This window comes from Diadema antillarum, unplaced genomic scaffold (genome assembly GCF_040938485.1).
Source record: "Diadema antillarum isolate AM-2024a unplaced genomic scaffold, OU_Dant_1.0 seq00001064_RagTag, whole genome shotgun sequence".
Classification (NCBI taxonomy): domain Eukaryota; kingdom Metazoa; phylum Echinodermata; class Echinoidea; order Diadematoida; family Diadematidae; genus Diadema; species Diadema antillarum.
In genome coordinates, this window is record NW_027271890.1 from 183,714 (window position 1) to 199,513 (window position 15,800).

Here is a 15,800-nt window from a genome sequence, read left to right on the forward strand (position 1 = left end):
CCCATACGCATTTAGGGAAGCGCGTGTATGACATCCCATGATAGGCGGGCGGGGATGTGCTATGGTTATGGGAGCTATACGCGCAATACACACATGATCATAATGATTTTACACCTTGGGCAACGCGTCATTTGACGTCACGGAACTTCGTCGATGTTAATTATGATGAACTGCAGCGACTATTCAAAACGCTAACTAACCGAGTCTCTTTCTGCTCTCTTGCTCTCTTCCTCTCCCCCTCTCTCTCTCTCTCTCTCCCAGCATATTCTGACGTAAACATTCATTCGGAATAGACATGGACTACTATCACAAGGTACTCACCTTCCTCGTAAGTGGCGCCCTTGTCCTGACGACCCTGTCCACTTGGCAGCTGGAATCCCGCGGAGGTGGTGGAAGCATCCAACCCAGGGTGGCGATAGTGACGGGAGCGGGCAGCAGTTCAGAGGTCGGTAAAGCGGGGTTCCCACTATCACGATTGGCGCCACGATTGAAATCGTGGTCTTAATCGTGCAGCAAGCGTGATGGTCTTATCAGATCGTATCAGATCTTAAGGTCAATCGTGGCAATCGCGTTAATCGTAGGAAAATTTTGGACGGTTCAAAAATTTTCTACGATTAACACGATTAGTTTTTGATCGTGATCATCGCATCAGATCGTCTAGGATCGTATCCAAACGCAGCAAATCTCTTCTAATCGTGCTTCTTAATCGTGTTGATCGGGATCGACTTTTTCACTTCACTTCCGCTTATTATCATTATTATTTTTTGCCCATTTGCTCTTATTTTACTCATAGATTGATTTATTTTGTATTCTCATAGGTGGTAGCCTACATCTTTAGATTATCATTTCCAAACGGTAAATTGTATGACGGTGTGGGGTTTAATTGTCGTAATGTTTAAGGTACATTATCAAAATCATTTTTTTAATGACTTCATAGAATGAAAATTGTATTACAGATTTTTAGATGTTTTCATAAACTATGTTAATGATGTTTTCATTAATGAGTTGCTATTACCATTATACAGACACACAAAACAAGATATGGGATAACTTTTGTAACGAAAACAAAAAATGAGCAACAATGAAATGGCAATTGTATGCTGCACGTATTGACTGACGTCAGTACAAAGATGAGAATAATTTAATGAATCGTGCTTGAATGGGTACATATCAATGGCAAATGAATAATTTTTTAAAGTATATTACAGAGTTGTTGTTGTTTTTTTTTTGGGGGGGTGCAGTATCCTGCTGTTTGTGTATTGTACATAGCATATAGTAATTAAGAGTTGTTGTTTCATCAGCCATCGTTTGACCCCTTTACATCTATTTTGACACTTTTCAATGTCTTTTTTTGTATGTTTGGTAGAGCATAATTTTAGAGGAAAATTTTTATTTTCAACTCTCATTATTACTGCAAATGTAAAAGTGACCATTGTCGTGGATGTGAGATCACTCGTATGATTATGACAATGAAGATCACTCTTATTATTTTTCACAGTTAGTTATTCAATAAGTGTAGCAATATAACCCCTGCGAAATAATTTTGCGTAAAACCTCCTTTTTTGTCAAAAAGTGGCATCATTTTGATTAGGGAGTCACTTTTCTGTTATGTGTGTGTATCAGTTATGTTAAACATTGTTATGTAAAACACTAAATCAAGCCGAATAAACCATACTTTTGATAACCCATGAGATAACGACATTTTGAAATAAAAAGTCATATAATACATACACTTTGCGAATGTGAAATCGAACACATAAGCAATACTATCCATTCGGCCAACTTTCTTATATCGAGCGTATATAACACATAATACTATGTTACATAATATTCAAAATGATCCCATCCTCTTTCTTAGCTTCCATTTCATCATATGATTATTTTCTTCATGTATTGGAGAGAAAGGTCATTTTGTCTTGCTGTTTTTTTTTTCTGGGGAAGAGGGGCAATCATCTGATCTTATGTATTTGGGTTCGTTATTTCATTTTTGTGAGGGGGGAGGGTGAGCATGTCGATTTAATAATCTATTAATTTCTTTACGTTTAATATAAGACGAGGGAATATCTGAGGTTATGGCTGGCCTGGGTGCTGCTTTCTCTCTGATAACATAATCGTCATAAGCAACACTGCAAAGGTTACGTTGTCATCATCGTCAACCTGTCAAGCCTTGCCATCATCAGTGGTTGTGGATAAGATTAATAGGCCTAATCACTCTGCATAATTCAATGGAAACAATGAAATCCATCGTCAGCCGGACTATAATATTCCCATTCGGGTCCAATCGCGCCTTAAAATGGGGGTCGCTTCTGATCCCGATCGTAAAAGATATCGTATCTTATCTCAGCAGCCCGTATTGGTTCGCGGTATTCGTCGTGGAACGTATCAGTACGTTGCTGCACGTACCAGATCGGGGATCCTGATCGTAATGGTCATGTTAGATCGGTACCAATCGTGAACTCAATCAGGACAATCCTGTCGGATCGTATTTGAACGGCAGACCAGATCGTGACAGATCGTATCGCTTGAAATAGACCAATCGTGACCATATCGCATCCAAACGTACCAACACGTATTGACTCGCATAACCTCGTATCCACACGTGAAATTTCAGTCGAGTTCAACAAATTTTCCACGATCAGTTACGAATGTCCAATCGTGGCGTTCGCAATGGATCGCACTATAGTGGGAACCCCGCTTAAGACAGGTTCCCAATGGCGATAACAGTTTCTTGACGTTTTTATCTGGGATTTTCAACACTGAAGAGCGGCGACACATAGAGAAGCCGATGGGAATATCACAATGCAAATCTCACGAAGACGAATTTAGCCTTTGCAAGCAGGCCGTATAATAAATAGATGGCATGTTGCCCTGTTACGACATTCTATCGAGAATTGGATCTTGTTAATGTTTTACTTTTGAATGTTCCTAGTTATTTCTTTGATTAAACTAGTAATATTATGATGACTTCTAATATGAGTCGTTTTATTAAAGAGGGATTCTGAAGGAAAGATATTAAGTGATAACGTTATACTATTATTATATCACTTTATATGCAGACGCATTGTATTATATTATATTACATCGTATATGTCATATTAAATCGTAAGTCGTATATATTTATATTTGTAGAGTTTGTTTGCAATAACCGATAAGTCCATATTTGTCAAATGGAGATATTTGCGATTAAAGGTCAAGAAAAATAAAGAGAATAATACGAACATTTCTGCTTCTTTTGACCATAACTTCAAAAATGTACCTTTTATGTAGTGACCAATATATCATTTAAAAGTTACTATTTTGTACGTTATGATAGAAACCGTACTTCAGAATCTTCAAAAATGGACTTATCGGTTTTTGCGAACAAGCTCTTCATATGTATTCATATTAATGCCCCGGTTTATCAAGAGACACGAATCGATTTTAAATTTCATTACCACCCAGGCTGCCTTAGACTTACAGTTGAAATCAACGTTATAATCAATTCAAACTATTCATAAAACAGGGCCATGGTATCATAATTATTGCAAAGAGAGCAGATTAAAAAGAAAAAGATTCACAATGAGATTTATCCGTTTAGGAAATATAGTCCCCTATGTGAGACATCAGTCAATTTCACGACGAGTCAAAGTGGAGAAGAATACGCAAAGGAAGCCGCGTGGATCGAACACGGTGTTTAACATCGAGGTTAGATGGATAAAATCGGTATAATTTTGCTATAAAACCTAAACGTTTAAATCGTGCCAATCAAATACATGACAAATCAATAGAATATAATATTCAGGAACAAAATAATGCCACTATCCCAGTAAACGGTTTACGAAATACTTAATCTTATACTTAGATGTAGGCCCTATGGGAAACGAATTGCATCCTAGGTGGATACCAACAGGTGTCTTTTTTGCATGGAAGCGCTATTATAGGAGTGTGTTTTAAACCATTTTCTTTTTTATTTAATCTTCATAGCTTTATATTCGTGGAATTTGAAAGATGATGCACAATATCAATGGCATACATTTAAACATAATACAGCGGATAAGTTACAGCAGGGTTTTTTTTTTGTGAAAGAAAGATATTAGAGAGGTGAAGGTTCAGGTAAGAGTTCTTCAGTTCGTCTTAACATAAGAATGCCGGAATTTGAGAGAAGCTTGGGTATTTGTTTTATGTTCATCGTGTCATTGCCGGCAACCAGGGACAGCCTGGTGGTAGTATCGCTGCCCGGAAAGTTATAGATGACAGGTTCGAGTCTCACTGTTTTTTTTTTCCCGACATGTTTGTTAATTTACAGATCAACAGTTGCGATCTGAGCATATTTGGTTTGTAAAGGGAGACATATCTCACACCTGAGGTTTTATTTTATTTTTCTTTCCATTGTAGGTGCATGATACTCCGACAAACGGAGAAGCTTGCACACAACCTCAGGAGAAACGTGATCAAGTGCAACACCCGCTATGTCCTCATCGTCAAGTCCGGTTCTTTCCTCGCACGGATCGCACTTTTTCAATCTCACAGCCTGGCCAAGACGAGATCAATAGTTCGCGTATAACCAGCGGGAAGTATTCTTGGTTTGAAATAATTCACCGTCGACCATTCCACGTCTGCGACGAAATCGAAATTCGTATCCACGCGAGATCCGCTAACAATGAGCCCAAGGAATACGGCGGGGACTACTTTCGGATCAAAGTGTACACAGTCAACGCTACATTCAATGCGAGCACGACGCCAGATGGTGAGGTGTGGGACCATCGTAACGGAACGTACTCGGCATACGTCACACTCAAGTGGGAGGGGCTTACTCGTATCAATGTGACATTGGTGCACCCCAGCGAAGCTGTGTATCTCCTAGAAACTTATAGGCACACTCGACCCACGAGGTTCAACTTTAACGGCCTCTTTGTGTCCGGCAACGTGTCTGAAGATGTGTCCTGTAATTTCATGCCGTGGAGTAACAAGGTAAAAATGTTTTTGTTGTTGCTGTTGTCGTTTCTTTGTTTGTTTTATTTTCCATCTCGTTTAATCCCTCTCTCACTTTCCCCTAATATTGACGATATAATGTCCCAAATACACAAAAGAATTTGTACGATAATTATTACTGCATGATTAATACAGTAGTCGGTATCACTTTTCACGTATATATCTGTGGTATTATATTGAGTAGATAGTTTGTTTCTGTATGTGTGTGTGTGTGTGTGTGTGTGTGTTGGGGGGTGCGTGTGCCTGCGTGTTTTTGTACCTGCTAGTTTCTATGCGATTACTCGTTTATTCTCACACTGTTTTAAGTTTGTTTATTTACCCATAAAGGGAAATGATAAATTCAGTCTACTCTGCAGTAATCACACAGGGAGTATCAATCCAATTTTATATAATTTCTCATCTGAAGCACAGCGAAAGAGAAGGTCAAAGAGATCAACAACAAGAACGCAACATTTCGTGTCGTCCATTACTCAGTAGCCAATCTACAGAACTGATCTAACTTCTGACGATTTTCCGAAGCAACTGCTCCGGTATGAATCGAAGGAATACTGTAGCCTTTCTTTCTTGTCTGCAATACAAGTAGGAGTTTCGCAACGTCTGTTTCTTCTGCTTTTGTTTTTGCTCTAGATGGGACAGCGGTTGTTGTTTTTAGTGTCCTTCCTTAGTTTTTGTTTTTCAGTCATTACTATGTTTTATTTACTCGTGTTTTCGGTTGTCTTTTTTAAAGGAATCGTACTGCAACTTCGTGGACAAAGCATCGGGCATTCCATGGTACTGCGAGAAGCCAAGTAAAAAGAGACTTCGCTGTTCCGACTGGCGGTTTCATCGCCGCTATCTCAACGTTATGAAGGAGGGCGAGCTAAATCCTTTGAGAGCATCGGAAAAAATGGCATTCGACAGGTAAAGCGGTAACTTGTAAGTACACATACTGATAACTATGCATGTATGTGTCATCTTTCTTTCTCATGTAGAATTCGTCATCGTCAAGAGATGGCATATATAATTATATATATGAGTCAGATGGCTGAGCAGTAGCCATGTATACAAACGACAACACACTTACACACACACGTGCGCGCGCATACAGTCACAGGCACACACCCACAGGCACACATACAGTACATCCCCGGATACAGTACTCACAAGCTTCCTTACATGGGGGCCTCAAGCAATTGTCCACTTGACAAAACGGATGTATATTTGCATTCCAATGATTTTGCGATGAGAAATTGTCCACGCGGAATGCTGTATAAATGTTTTGTAAAGTTTCGGACTACAGGCCTTAGTTGGATGAAGTACGTGTCATGGCTGTACTGTACTTGAATACTGATTAGCTGCGTTATGCGTTTTAATTTAGCCGAGTCCTTATTAAATAGAGGAGATTTTTAATTCTTTTTTTCGACCGTACATTTGTGGTATGTTTTTGTTTATTTGTTGTTTGTTGTTTGTTTGTTGTGCGCTTGGGATTGTTTGGTGTTGTTTGCAGACTTACAAGTCCTTCGTAGCGTCCTGTAGTGATTCGGTATCGTAAGGTTGTTTCAGTTTATACATCCAAGCTTCCACTTGCAAACACGAATGAAGATGGAAAATGGTGCTCAAAGCACACTGCCAGAACTGCAGAAATGTAAACAAAAATGTATGCACTAGGAGAAAGTTCTTGAAATAATCTACTTCATTAGAGTGTTTTACTTGTGCTCTCACACTCCCATTTTACTCTGTTCCTATTGGCAGAATCGACGAACCCGTCCACGGGCCCGTTAGACAAGTCCAGGTCAGTAGGCAAGTTCAAGGCAGCATTCAACACGCCATAGAAAGACTTCCGGGTTGTGACCCGCGAAGTGACCTCAAGCCCTATCGATTGGCCGGCTTCTACATAAATAACGTATGGTACTCACCATACTGCAAGCTTCGAAAGTTTTCTGGACAGGAGTCCATGTTAAACTGTCTGGCTAACAGACACTGGTATTACTACGGAGACTCAACAATACGACAGGTAAACACTACCAACCGTCCCACAAGTAAGAGCATGTCCATTCCCCTATTGCACTGACCAAGACGAATACTAAAAGCAAAGCATGCCACAGCAGAAATATATAAACGCATTTAATTTATGTAAAAATAGACAGGGTTATACGTGAGTTCATCAGCAACTCCAACATTTGCCACCGATGCTGTTGTTGATAACTGTTATTTGTTATTGGTTACAGTGTTCTAACATTATAGTGGTAGCTTTCTCGATCAACCTTTTGTTGTTGTTGTTGTTGTTCTTGTTGTTGTTGAAGCAAATCTCCCTCAACTTTATGCAGGCACATAATAATGGTTTCCGTATCGAACAATTAACAATGAGAACGTTAAATTGCAACATCCAGAAGTCTTTCACACAATTGAGAAAAATAATGTTCTTTTAATTTGTATGTTTCTTTATCCTCCACTTCAAATGATTCACTATGAAAATGACTTTTTATTGATTCACAATCTTATTATTCCCTTCTTATGCAGCCATAGACATTCCTGAGAATAAATGATTCTATCATTTGTTCCCCATTACCAGACACACTATTCTAAGTCATTCGCACATAGTTCCGCACCGTATTAAAACCCCTTCACTAGGTAATCTTGAATAAATTGCTCTTAATAGTCGTTGTCCCCCATTCGATCTTGAGAAATCATCACCCCCTCGCTCTGTCTTGAAATAATTACCAACACGTGGCAGACAATCCCCATAGTGTTCAAAAAACATATTGATAGAAATGGTCGATGTGATCCTCGGCAGTCACCCTATGATAAAATGATTGGAAGGCTTGCACATTACGAAGCATATTAACAAGCCTACTAATTTTGGTTATTTCAGCTCTTTTCCTACGTGACGGACGTATTACCTTTGCCCCGAACTAGAAGAAACGACAACTACGATACATGCAGTCGAATTAATGCTACCAACGAAGAGTGGAGTATCCAAATGTACTACGAATTCCACTATCTCCCCATTCATCACACTACGTGGCTGGACATGGATTTGATTCGCGTTGAACCCGCGTACTTTAAGGCCATTCGGTCCGACATCGACGTCGTCATCGTGGTCTCAATATGGGCGCATTATACACATTTGCCGCTGTGGCTTTTCCGGGAGCGGATTCACGCGGTCCTCGACGCAGCGGACGAACTCTACAGCAGGAATTCGCGTTCGGTTGTTATTTTGAAGAGCGCCAACACTCGAAACCACGAGGACAGGGTCCGGTCTATTGTGAGCAGCGATTGGTCCGCTCTGCGACTGTTCGAAATAGCGCGGGAAATGGCAGCCGCGCATCCTCACGTGGGATTCCTCAATGCATGGGACATATCCAGTGCTCAGTTTGCGAAGGATGAGATTCATCCGCTACCGCCCCACGCGCGGAATCTCAACCGCATGTTCCTTTCGATGTTGTGCTCGCAATAGCGCCAATTCAGTGAAACTCGTATGGTCGTCTCGATCTATTCTTTGTCAAACAATATACTCCAACAATTGCGACAAATGCTACAAGAACTTAATTGGACCACTCTGGAACAGCGCAGAGAAAATGACAGGCTAATTATGATTTACAAAATACACAATAATCTCACTCCTCTTTCAGCACAGGACTATATCATCAAACAGGCTACTCAGTTAACGAGAGCCTCGCAACCACACTCCTATCAGGTACCATATTCGAGAACTGAATCGCATCGCCATTCGTTCTTCCCAAGAACTGTAAGGAACTGGAATTCCCTGTCGTCAGAAATTGTTTCAGCGCCATCTGTGGGATCATTTCGAAACCGTCTAACGGTTGATCACAGTGGCTAGTATTTTCGTATTGTAAATTGTATTATAATGTAAATAGCACCAGTCTGCAAGAATCTTCAGTCTATTGAAGGAGGCAGACTTAATCAGAAGAAGAAGAAATGATTCGCGACAAATGATGTTTGCCCCGCCCCACCCCCTCCCACATTTTCTCTTCCAGTAGTTCCTCCACGGACATTTACACAAGTACGACAAATATCGAGCTAAAGTCTGATCGGACCTTCCATACAAATTGTCGGGGGAGCAATTGCTGACAAAGCAAATGTAAGCTGAACAGATGTCGTCGAAGCAAATGTCGTGAAGCATTTATCGCGAGCATTTGTCGCAATTTTCGGAGACTATGATATATGATGCGTAGAGTAAAGTCATGGGACACACTCAACCACGCGCACATCTTGAGCTGGGCAATTCCATGGGGTTGGGACTGAAATTGTGACATACAAGTTGAAAATTCAAGTTGGGTAAATTGAAATTTCCTTTTTCCCCCTGATTTGTTACTCCCATTCTTCAACATATTCCACTAGAAATCTGTTTATTACTTCGCACACTTTCAGTCAGCATGGGTAAACAGGTATGGCAAAATACCTATGTTACACGGACTTCATTTGTTGACATCCTTCATCATTTTGTGTTCTGAAATGATAACAATGAACACATCCACGTTTTTTTCGTCCATAGCACATCAACATGTTATTTAACAGGCGCATGAGATCATTATTAGTAAGATTGTATGTTCTGATGTCAACTGCAAGCCACTTTTATTAACATGTTTTTTTCTACAAACCATTAACAATTTCAATCAAAGGTTTAACTTTTTCATCAAGAGTGATACAATGACAATATTCTTAAAAGCACCACAATTGAAGCAAGTGATTTGTATGGGTATTCAAGTGAAAACATGATTTTATTGTTATAATCAGGGGTTTTCAGACAACAACCTCGCCCACGGTGTACTACCTATGTTACACGGACAGTATGTCTTTGTAACATAGGTACACTACGACATATCAACTGATTTCCTTTATTGTGGTGTGAGATGTTAAAACCTACACATATAGACTTTATGTATGTTCCCACAAATAACACTATTGTAACAGTTCTTTGGAATTATATCTACTGCACACCTGTGGAACAATACCTATGTTACACAGACTTCAATTCTTTGTAACTCTGATATGAAAGAAGGCAGACTTAATCAGAAGAAGAAGAAGAAAGTGAAGCTTTACACAATTTGACCTAATATACACTAACAACATCATCAACTAGTTGTCAACTAACTAAGAAAACTAATAAAGAGAAATCAGACAAGTCTTCTTGTCTTTTCCATGTTCTTTGTTTGAAATTAATTTCTGCTCTTTTGTCCAATGTCCATTTAGCCCTCGATTTTTGTTTTTCTTCTGTCCATTTTCCCTCTGTGCAGTTTTCTTCTTGTCTAGTTTGTTACATTCGCTCTTCTTGGGTGTTGCTTTGTCGGCTTCCTCTCTGTTTGTGGAGTGCTGTGGATGTGTCCTTTTCACTCTTTCATGTAGTTTAACACGTAGCGGTGGTAGAGGAGGAGCCATGGCAGATTCATAAAAAAAAACTGAACAAAAGGTGTAAAGAGAAATAGAATAAAAAAATTAAAAGAAAATTTTTGTCGGGGTTGACTATATATTCCTGTTGATGTATCTGTGTGTTTATGAATGGAATTAAATAATTTTAACAATTTTGCTTACATTTCTACCTCTTGGCATACCCATTAGCTAGAGTTTCATGTGTACCTCCCACCAAAATTGAAAAAAAAAATGGGTTATGCTTAAAATGATGTAAATATTAATAATAATAATATAGCATGTAAAACATAGGAAAATATCATTTTCATACTCTATGCTAAAAACTTGTTTTCAGATGCAAGCTACACTGTAGGAAGGGCAGGTCGCTGCCCCCAGTGTCCTAGCTAAGGTTAGGGCTAGGGTCAGGGTTACGTTTACGGTTATGGTCCTTAATAGACTCCCAAAATAATACTAGGCCCTATTTTATATTCATCCCCCATCGAAATTGTCGCCCTCTTTTTGAATGATAGTGTAGAGCAATAATAGTCAAATTTTGATTGGGGTTCATAATTTTATTGAAGCCTTTCCTACCCACTACCTACCCAAACTGAATAGGACACTGGCATTTTAGCTTTGAGACTTCACAGTGGGTGAACATGGAATGGAAATGGTGAATCCTTGTGAAATGTTAGCAACTTCATCAGAGCATCTAACAGATCAGTGAAATCTTGGAAGGAAACCATTGACATTTTCGAAGTAAATCTGTTAAAGAGAAAGAATTTCACAGCTCCTAGTTCCCTCAATATCACCAGCAAAATAAGGCAAACTCTATTTCTCTAGTTCAGATGCAGTCTGGACATCTACGTTTTCTAACTAGTATATAGTGATTAATACTAACTCTAGCACGTCTACCTTGGTAGATACCTAATGACAAAAGGGTCCAAAAATTCACAATAGTCAGGAGGTAAAACAATTTTATATTGCAGTGAAGATACACTGATATACTTTTGTATGGTTTTCTAAGAGAGGAATATATGCCTCTTTTGCAGAGACCGGCATGGACAGAAAATTTGGCAATCAAAATTATGAACATGAACCTGTAACAAATATCTCAGTATGTGGGACTACAGTATCATCGTCCACAGTATTTTTGGCCAGTTCAGAGGTTAAGATGTCGTTTTTTTTTTTCCTCTAATAGAGTTACAGACTATGACAAATGTTATTATTTTCGTAAAATAGCGTAAAAGCTTACCAATTGACATCAGAAACATTAAAACTCCTGTACCTACGTTACATGGACAACGGCAGAAAAACAGATCTTGCGCTGTCCAGGTAGGTGTATATTGGCAGTGAGTAGTTTTTCTGCCATTGGGGGAGGACTGCCAGTGACATAAATACGATTGCTGAAGTTAGTAGCTCTTCTTTTTATCGCGAGACGCGTCTTTCCTTACCTACGTTACACGAAGAGGCCGGACATCGCACTGAAGTATAGTGATATGTTCCGTATTTTCTCGTTTATTTGGAGGATTTTGATGCTAATTTTTGGATAAGAATACTCCTGAAATATAAATCTCATTATAGAAATAAAGTTTCTAATTATATTATGATTGGAAGTGTATGTAAAACCATGCTATACCTATGTTACAACAAAAATTGCCATGGACATCGTTTGTAACATAGGTATGAGGTTGCTTGAAGATGCTCTGGTGTTCTTATTTTGTTACAAATGTTTATGTGCCTTACAGTCTTTGTAGAAGTCACCTTGCCTCTCTTAATGATGATAGGCATAATGCTGAAAGGTTGTTTATTCCTGTTTTACATTGCCATGAAAATGGCATATATTTATGTCACAACATAAACCACAAAAAACCATGGGACATCATTAGTGAAACAGTCATAGACAAAATACATTTGTACACAGGCTTGTTTTTTTTTTCATCAAATAATTCTTCACACATTTCTCTCCAAGAATAACTGCAAACCACGGACAATTATTTGATAAATTTTTCAGAATATGACTTTTATTCCCTACACAACATGAAAATCTAGAGAAGACCCAACCCCATGGAATGACCCAGCTCAATCATTCGATGCCAAAAACAAAATGAAATGTGTGTTTAGTACCTTGGTCCTGAAGTGGGTAGGCTCCTACCTACAACAATACGTGTTCTTGAGTAAATAGGAACGAATTAAAATAGCTTCACTTTATATTCACGTAACAACAAAATTAGGAAGAAAAAATAGGATTGAGATGTGAATGAAGAGAGATAATCCAACGTTGATGTAAATTTCTACATTTAATGTTTACAAAATAATATGCTAATAAACACATAATGAATACATACGCACAAAGATATGGTCTCTATTGCTTCGATTTCCAAACAATCTTGTGCAAGTAATTTTCGTACAAATATGAAAAAGCGAGCAATACTGTTACTTTGTGCAATGAATGAAAACAACTCAAAAACCTTCCTTATCGCTGAGACATTCACATGATTTTCTTCCCCGGTAGTCAAGTATACTGACCTCTTTTGCTTTTTCTTGATATCTTCATATTCGTCAAATTCTTCTTCCAGGACTACGATGTCATGGGGAGTTCTTTACAAAACAAATAAACAAAAACAAACAAACAATCAATCAAAAACATCCCCCAGACACCAGATTCACTCTATTAAATACATCCTCTAAAGAGTAAAAAAACAAAACAAAAGAAAACAAAATAATAATCTGCGTGAGAGCGCACTCACCAGTTTGACTGCTGCCAGAACAGATAGAATAAGCATGTAAACATGCGTCATTTGAACAGCATCAAGCTAGTAAAATTAAGATATTGGTCATGTCACTTATACATTAATGGTTGCAGTCGACTCATTGCACATTTATGTGGAATCTACATCCAGACATACCAGTTATTGAAACCTAATGAGAGGTAAAGGGTTGGCGTGAGGGACATCGTGTTTATCTTCCTTTTTGTTTATATATTTATGAATCGTTAACAGCCTCCACAGAATTGGGCATTATTTATGTTTCTGAATTTACCAAACTGCACAGCTCCTAATGTTTGTTAGGCTTGACTAATAATTTCTGACTGGATAACTATACACACGGACAGCATATAGACACACAGAAAAACGAATATGCTGATCAGGATTTTGGACCAAGCCAAGCTGCAAATATCTAATTAAAATCGTTCAAGTCAAGTATGAAGATCTCGACAAGTGGCAGCAGCTAGACATAAGGCATGGCGTGAGGGAGAAAAGCAGTAGCATCATGCTTTCAAAATTTATTAGAGTTGAAAGTGAAGAGTGTGAAAAGGATCTTCAAGAAATGAAAAGGGGCCTCTAAGAAAAACTTGGTCATGCTAATCTACCAAAGAAGGGTTGTAGAAAAAGTGCTAAAAGCCCACTTTCCCATTAAATTTATGATCCGAAACTCAAGAATAATGTAGAAGATGAATATCTCTTTCAGAAAATGTGGAAAACTCAAACTTGACCAGGTTGACCCGTTTCCTTTCTTGAGTCCTCACATGAAATCAAGGGGTGCGACTTTTTGTTTGTTTTGTGATGCACGGTCACATATATATTATTTCATTTCATGGATCGTAATCCGCCTCCACACGGAGCATTTTTACAACACTGCATTTTGCATGTTCCCTGTGACCGACAATGCCTGACTATGAAAATAATGATACATTGTATTATGTTAAATGGGTTAGTCAAATACCGGTTAGTGATTGGCTGAACACATTCACGTGATGAAGGTACATTCGTTATGTTCGCCCATGGGCGAACATTCTTGTGAATGTTCTCCCATGGACAAACATTTTCACGTAACAAAATGACAGAAGGCTTAGGACCGCGCGCGCACGCGTACTTACCTGTACGACTGTACAGGTAAGTACCGGGGTGTCGGTGACAGTGGCGATCGGTCACTCTAATTACTCTATCCTCTCCAATCCTTTTTCCTTCATAATTTTGTGAACTTTGGTGTCTCTACCAATAGTTCTCTGTTCTTGTGGCCGTTTTTGTATTAATGCTGTCAGAAAACCAGCGAAACTCTCGCCATCTTTAGGGGTCTTACTGGATAAACCGCCACCTAACCAGGCCCTCTCCAGTGGCGCCAAACCAATACGTAGTCCCATACACTGCACTCAGCGTCAGTGTAAGCCTGACGGCAAGGTTCTTCATCATCACTCATCTGCGCGCTGCTGCAAAAGACCGACTGTGTACGGTAGGCCTACCAGCAATACACAAACGGTGACACGGCATTGATTCTTCACAGCTACAGCTAAATTGCACCTGCAACTGCCTGCAAGTCAACCTCATCCCTCACTTTAGTCAACAAACCAATACTATATTGGTGAAAAGGTATGAATGTTGCATGTTGGCTGGCTGTAAAATTTACTGTGACCAGTGCAGTGGTGCTTGTGTCGTGGTGCTGAATGTTTCACCTAAGTTGCAAGTCAACCTAAGTGCTGCCGTGTGTCGTCAATTTCTGTTCCTGCCGCCAATTTTCGTTCATGGTGCTACATTAACTACTAATTCAATCAGTGCTCCATGTTGCATGTTGCTGTGACAAGTCAAGTGCAGTACGTCCTACCCGTTTGTACATGCTCAACCCAGGCCAGTGACAGTCAGTGACAGTGACTAGCTACCGGTATTGTATGCACACCGTGCCATGCCAAGTATCGTATACCATCTGTTTTCGCAATTGTCTGTATAACTGTTGCATGCATCACCAAGTGTCATCTGCATCCGTTATATTTCTGTTGCTTGCTTCACCCAGTGACTGTTGCATGCTTCTCCCAGTGTCTGTTGCATGTCAAGTGCTGTCTGTACAAGTTATACTGTCAGTATTCCTTAACCGTACGTCGCATGCCTAACCCAGTGCCGTCTGTATCTGCAGTCTTCTGTATTACTGCCTCATCCATTGACTTATGACTGTTCCTTGCATGCTGTACTTATGACCTGCTTTGTCAGCTCCACGCTACCATACACCTTAAAATACACGCCTGGGAAATACAGAATTCATAAGCCTGCTCTTTTCCCTGGCCATCTAATTTACAGTGTGTACCTTTATAGCTTTACTGTCTCAATTTTATAGCAATTGTCTGTAACTTAAAGCACCATGACTTCTGCTGTAGGTAATGGTTCAGAGAGAAAACGTAACAGCCTAGATGGTAAGACATTTTCAAACTTTGCCCTCAAAGATGTCTCCTCAAAGAAAGGTGACAAAAAGATTGTAGCCATGTTCCCTCACAGAGTCTTTAATGCTCTCAAGGACATAGTACTTTCTCTCCTGAGAGATCACAGTAGGCTGTACAACTCAAATCTAACCTCCAGCATAAGCACGACAGGAGCATCCCCAAATGAACAGCTCGAGATCGCTTTTCTCAATAAGTCAACCAAGACAGGGAGAGCAGGAAGGCAAAGACAATTCGAGATAATTCTCCTGTGTGCATCTGGCGAGATCCAATTTAA

General features: G+C 39.4%; 1 protein-coding gene across 1 annotated transcript; it reads left to right on the forward strand.

The window, feature by feature from the left end:
• The first annotated feature begins 295 nt into the window (after positions 1-295).
• LOC139743271 (NXPE family member 3-like) lies at positions 296-8,407 on the forward strand. Its single transcript, XM_071653766.1, has 5 exons — positions 296-445; positions 4,375-4,950; positions 5,699-5,871; positions 6,703-6,964; positions 7,823-8,407. The coding sequence occupies exons 1-5, from the start codon at positions 296-298 to the stop codon at positions 8,405-8,407; spliced, it is 1,746 nt and encodes a 581-aa protein (XP_071509867.1).
• Positions 8,408-15,800: the final 7,393 nt, after the last annotated feature.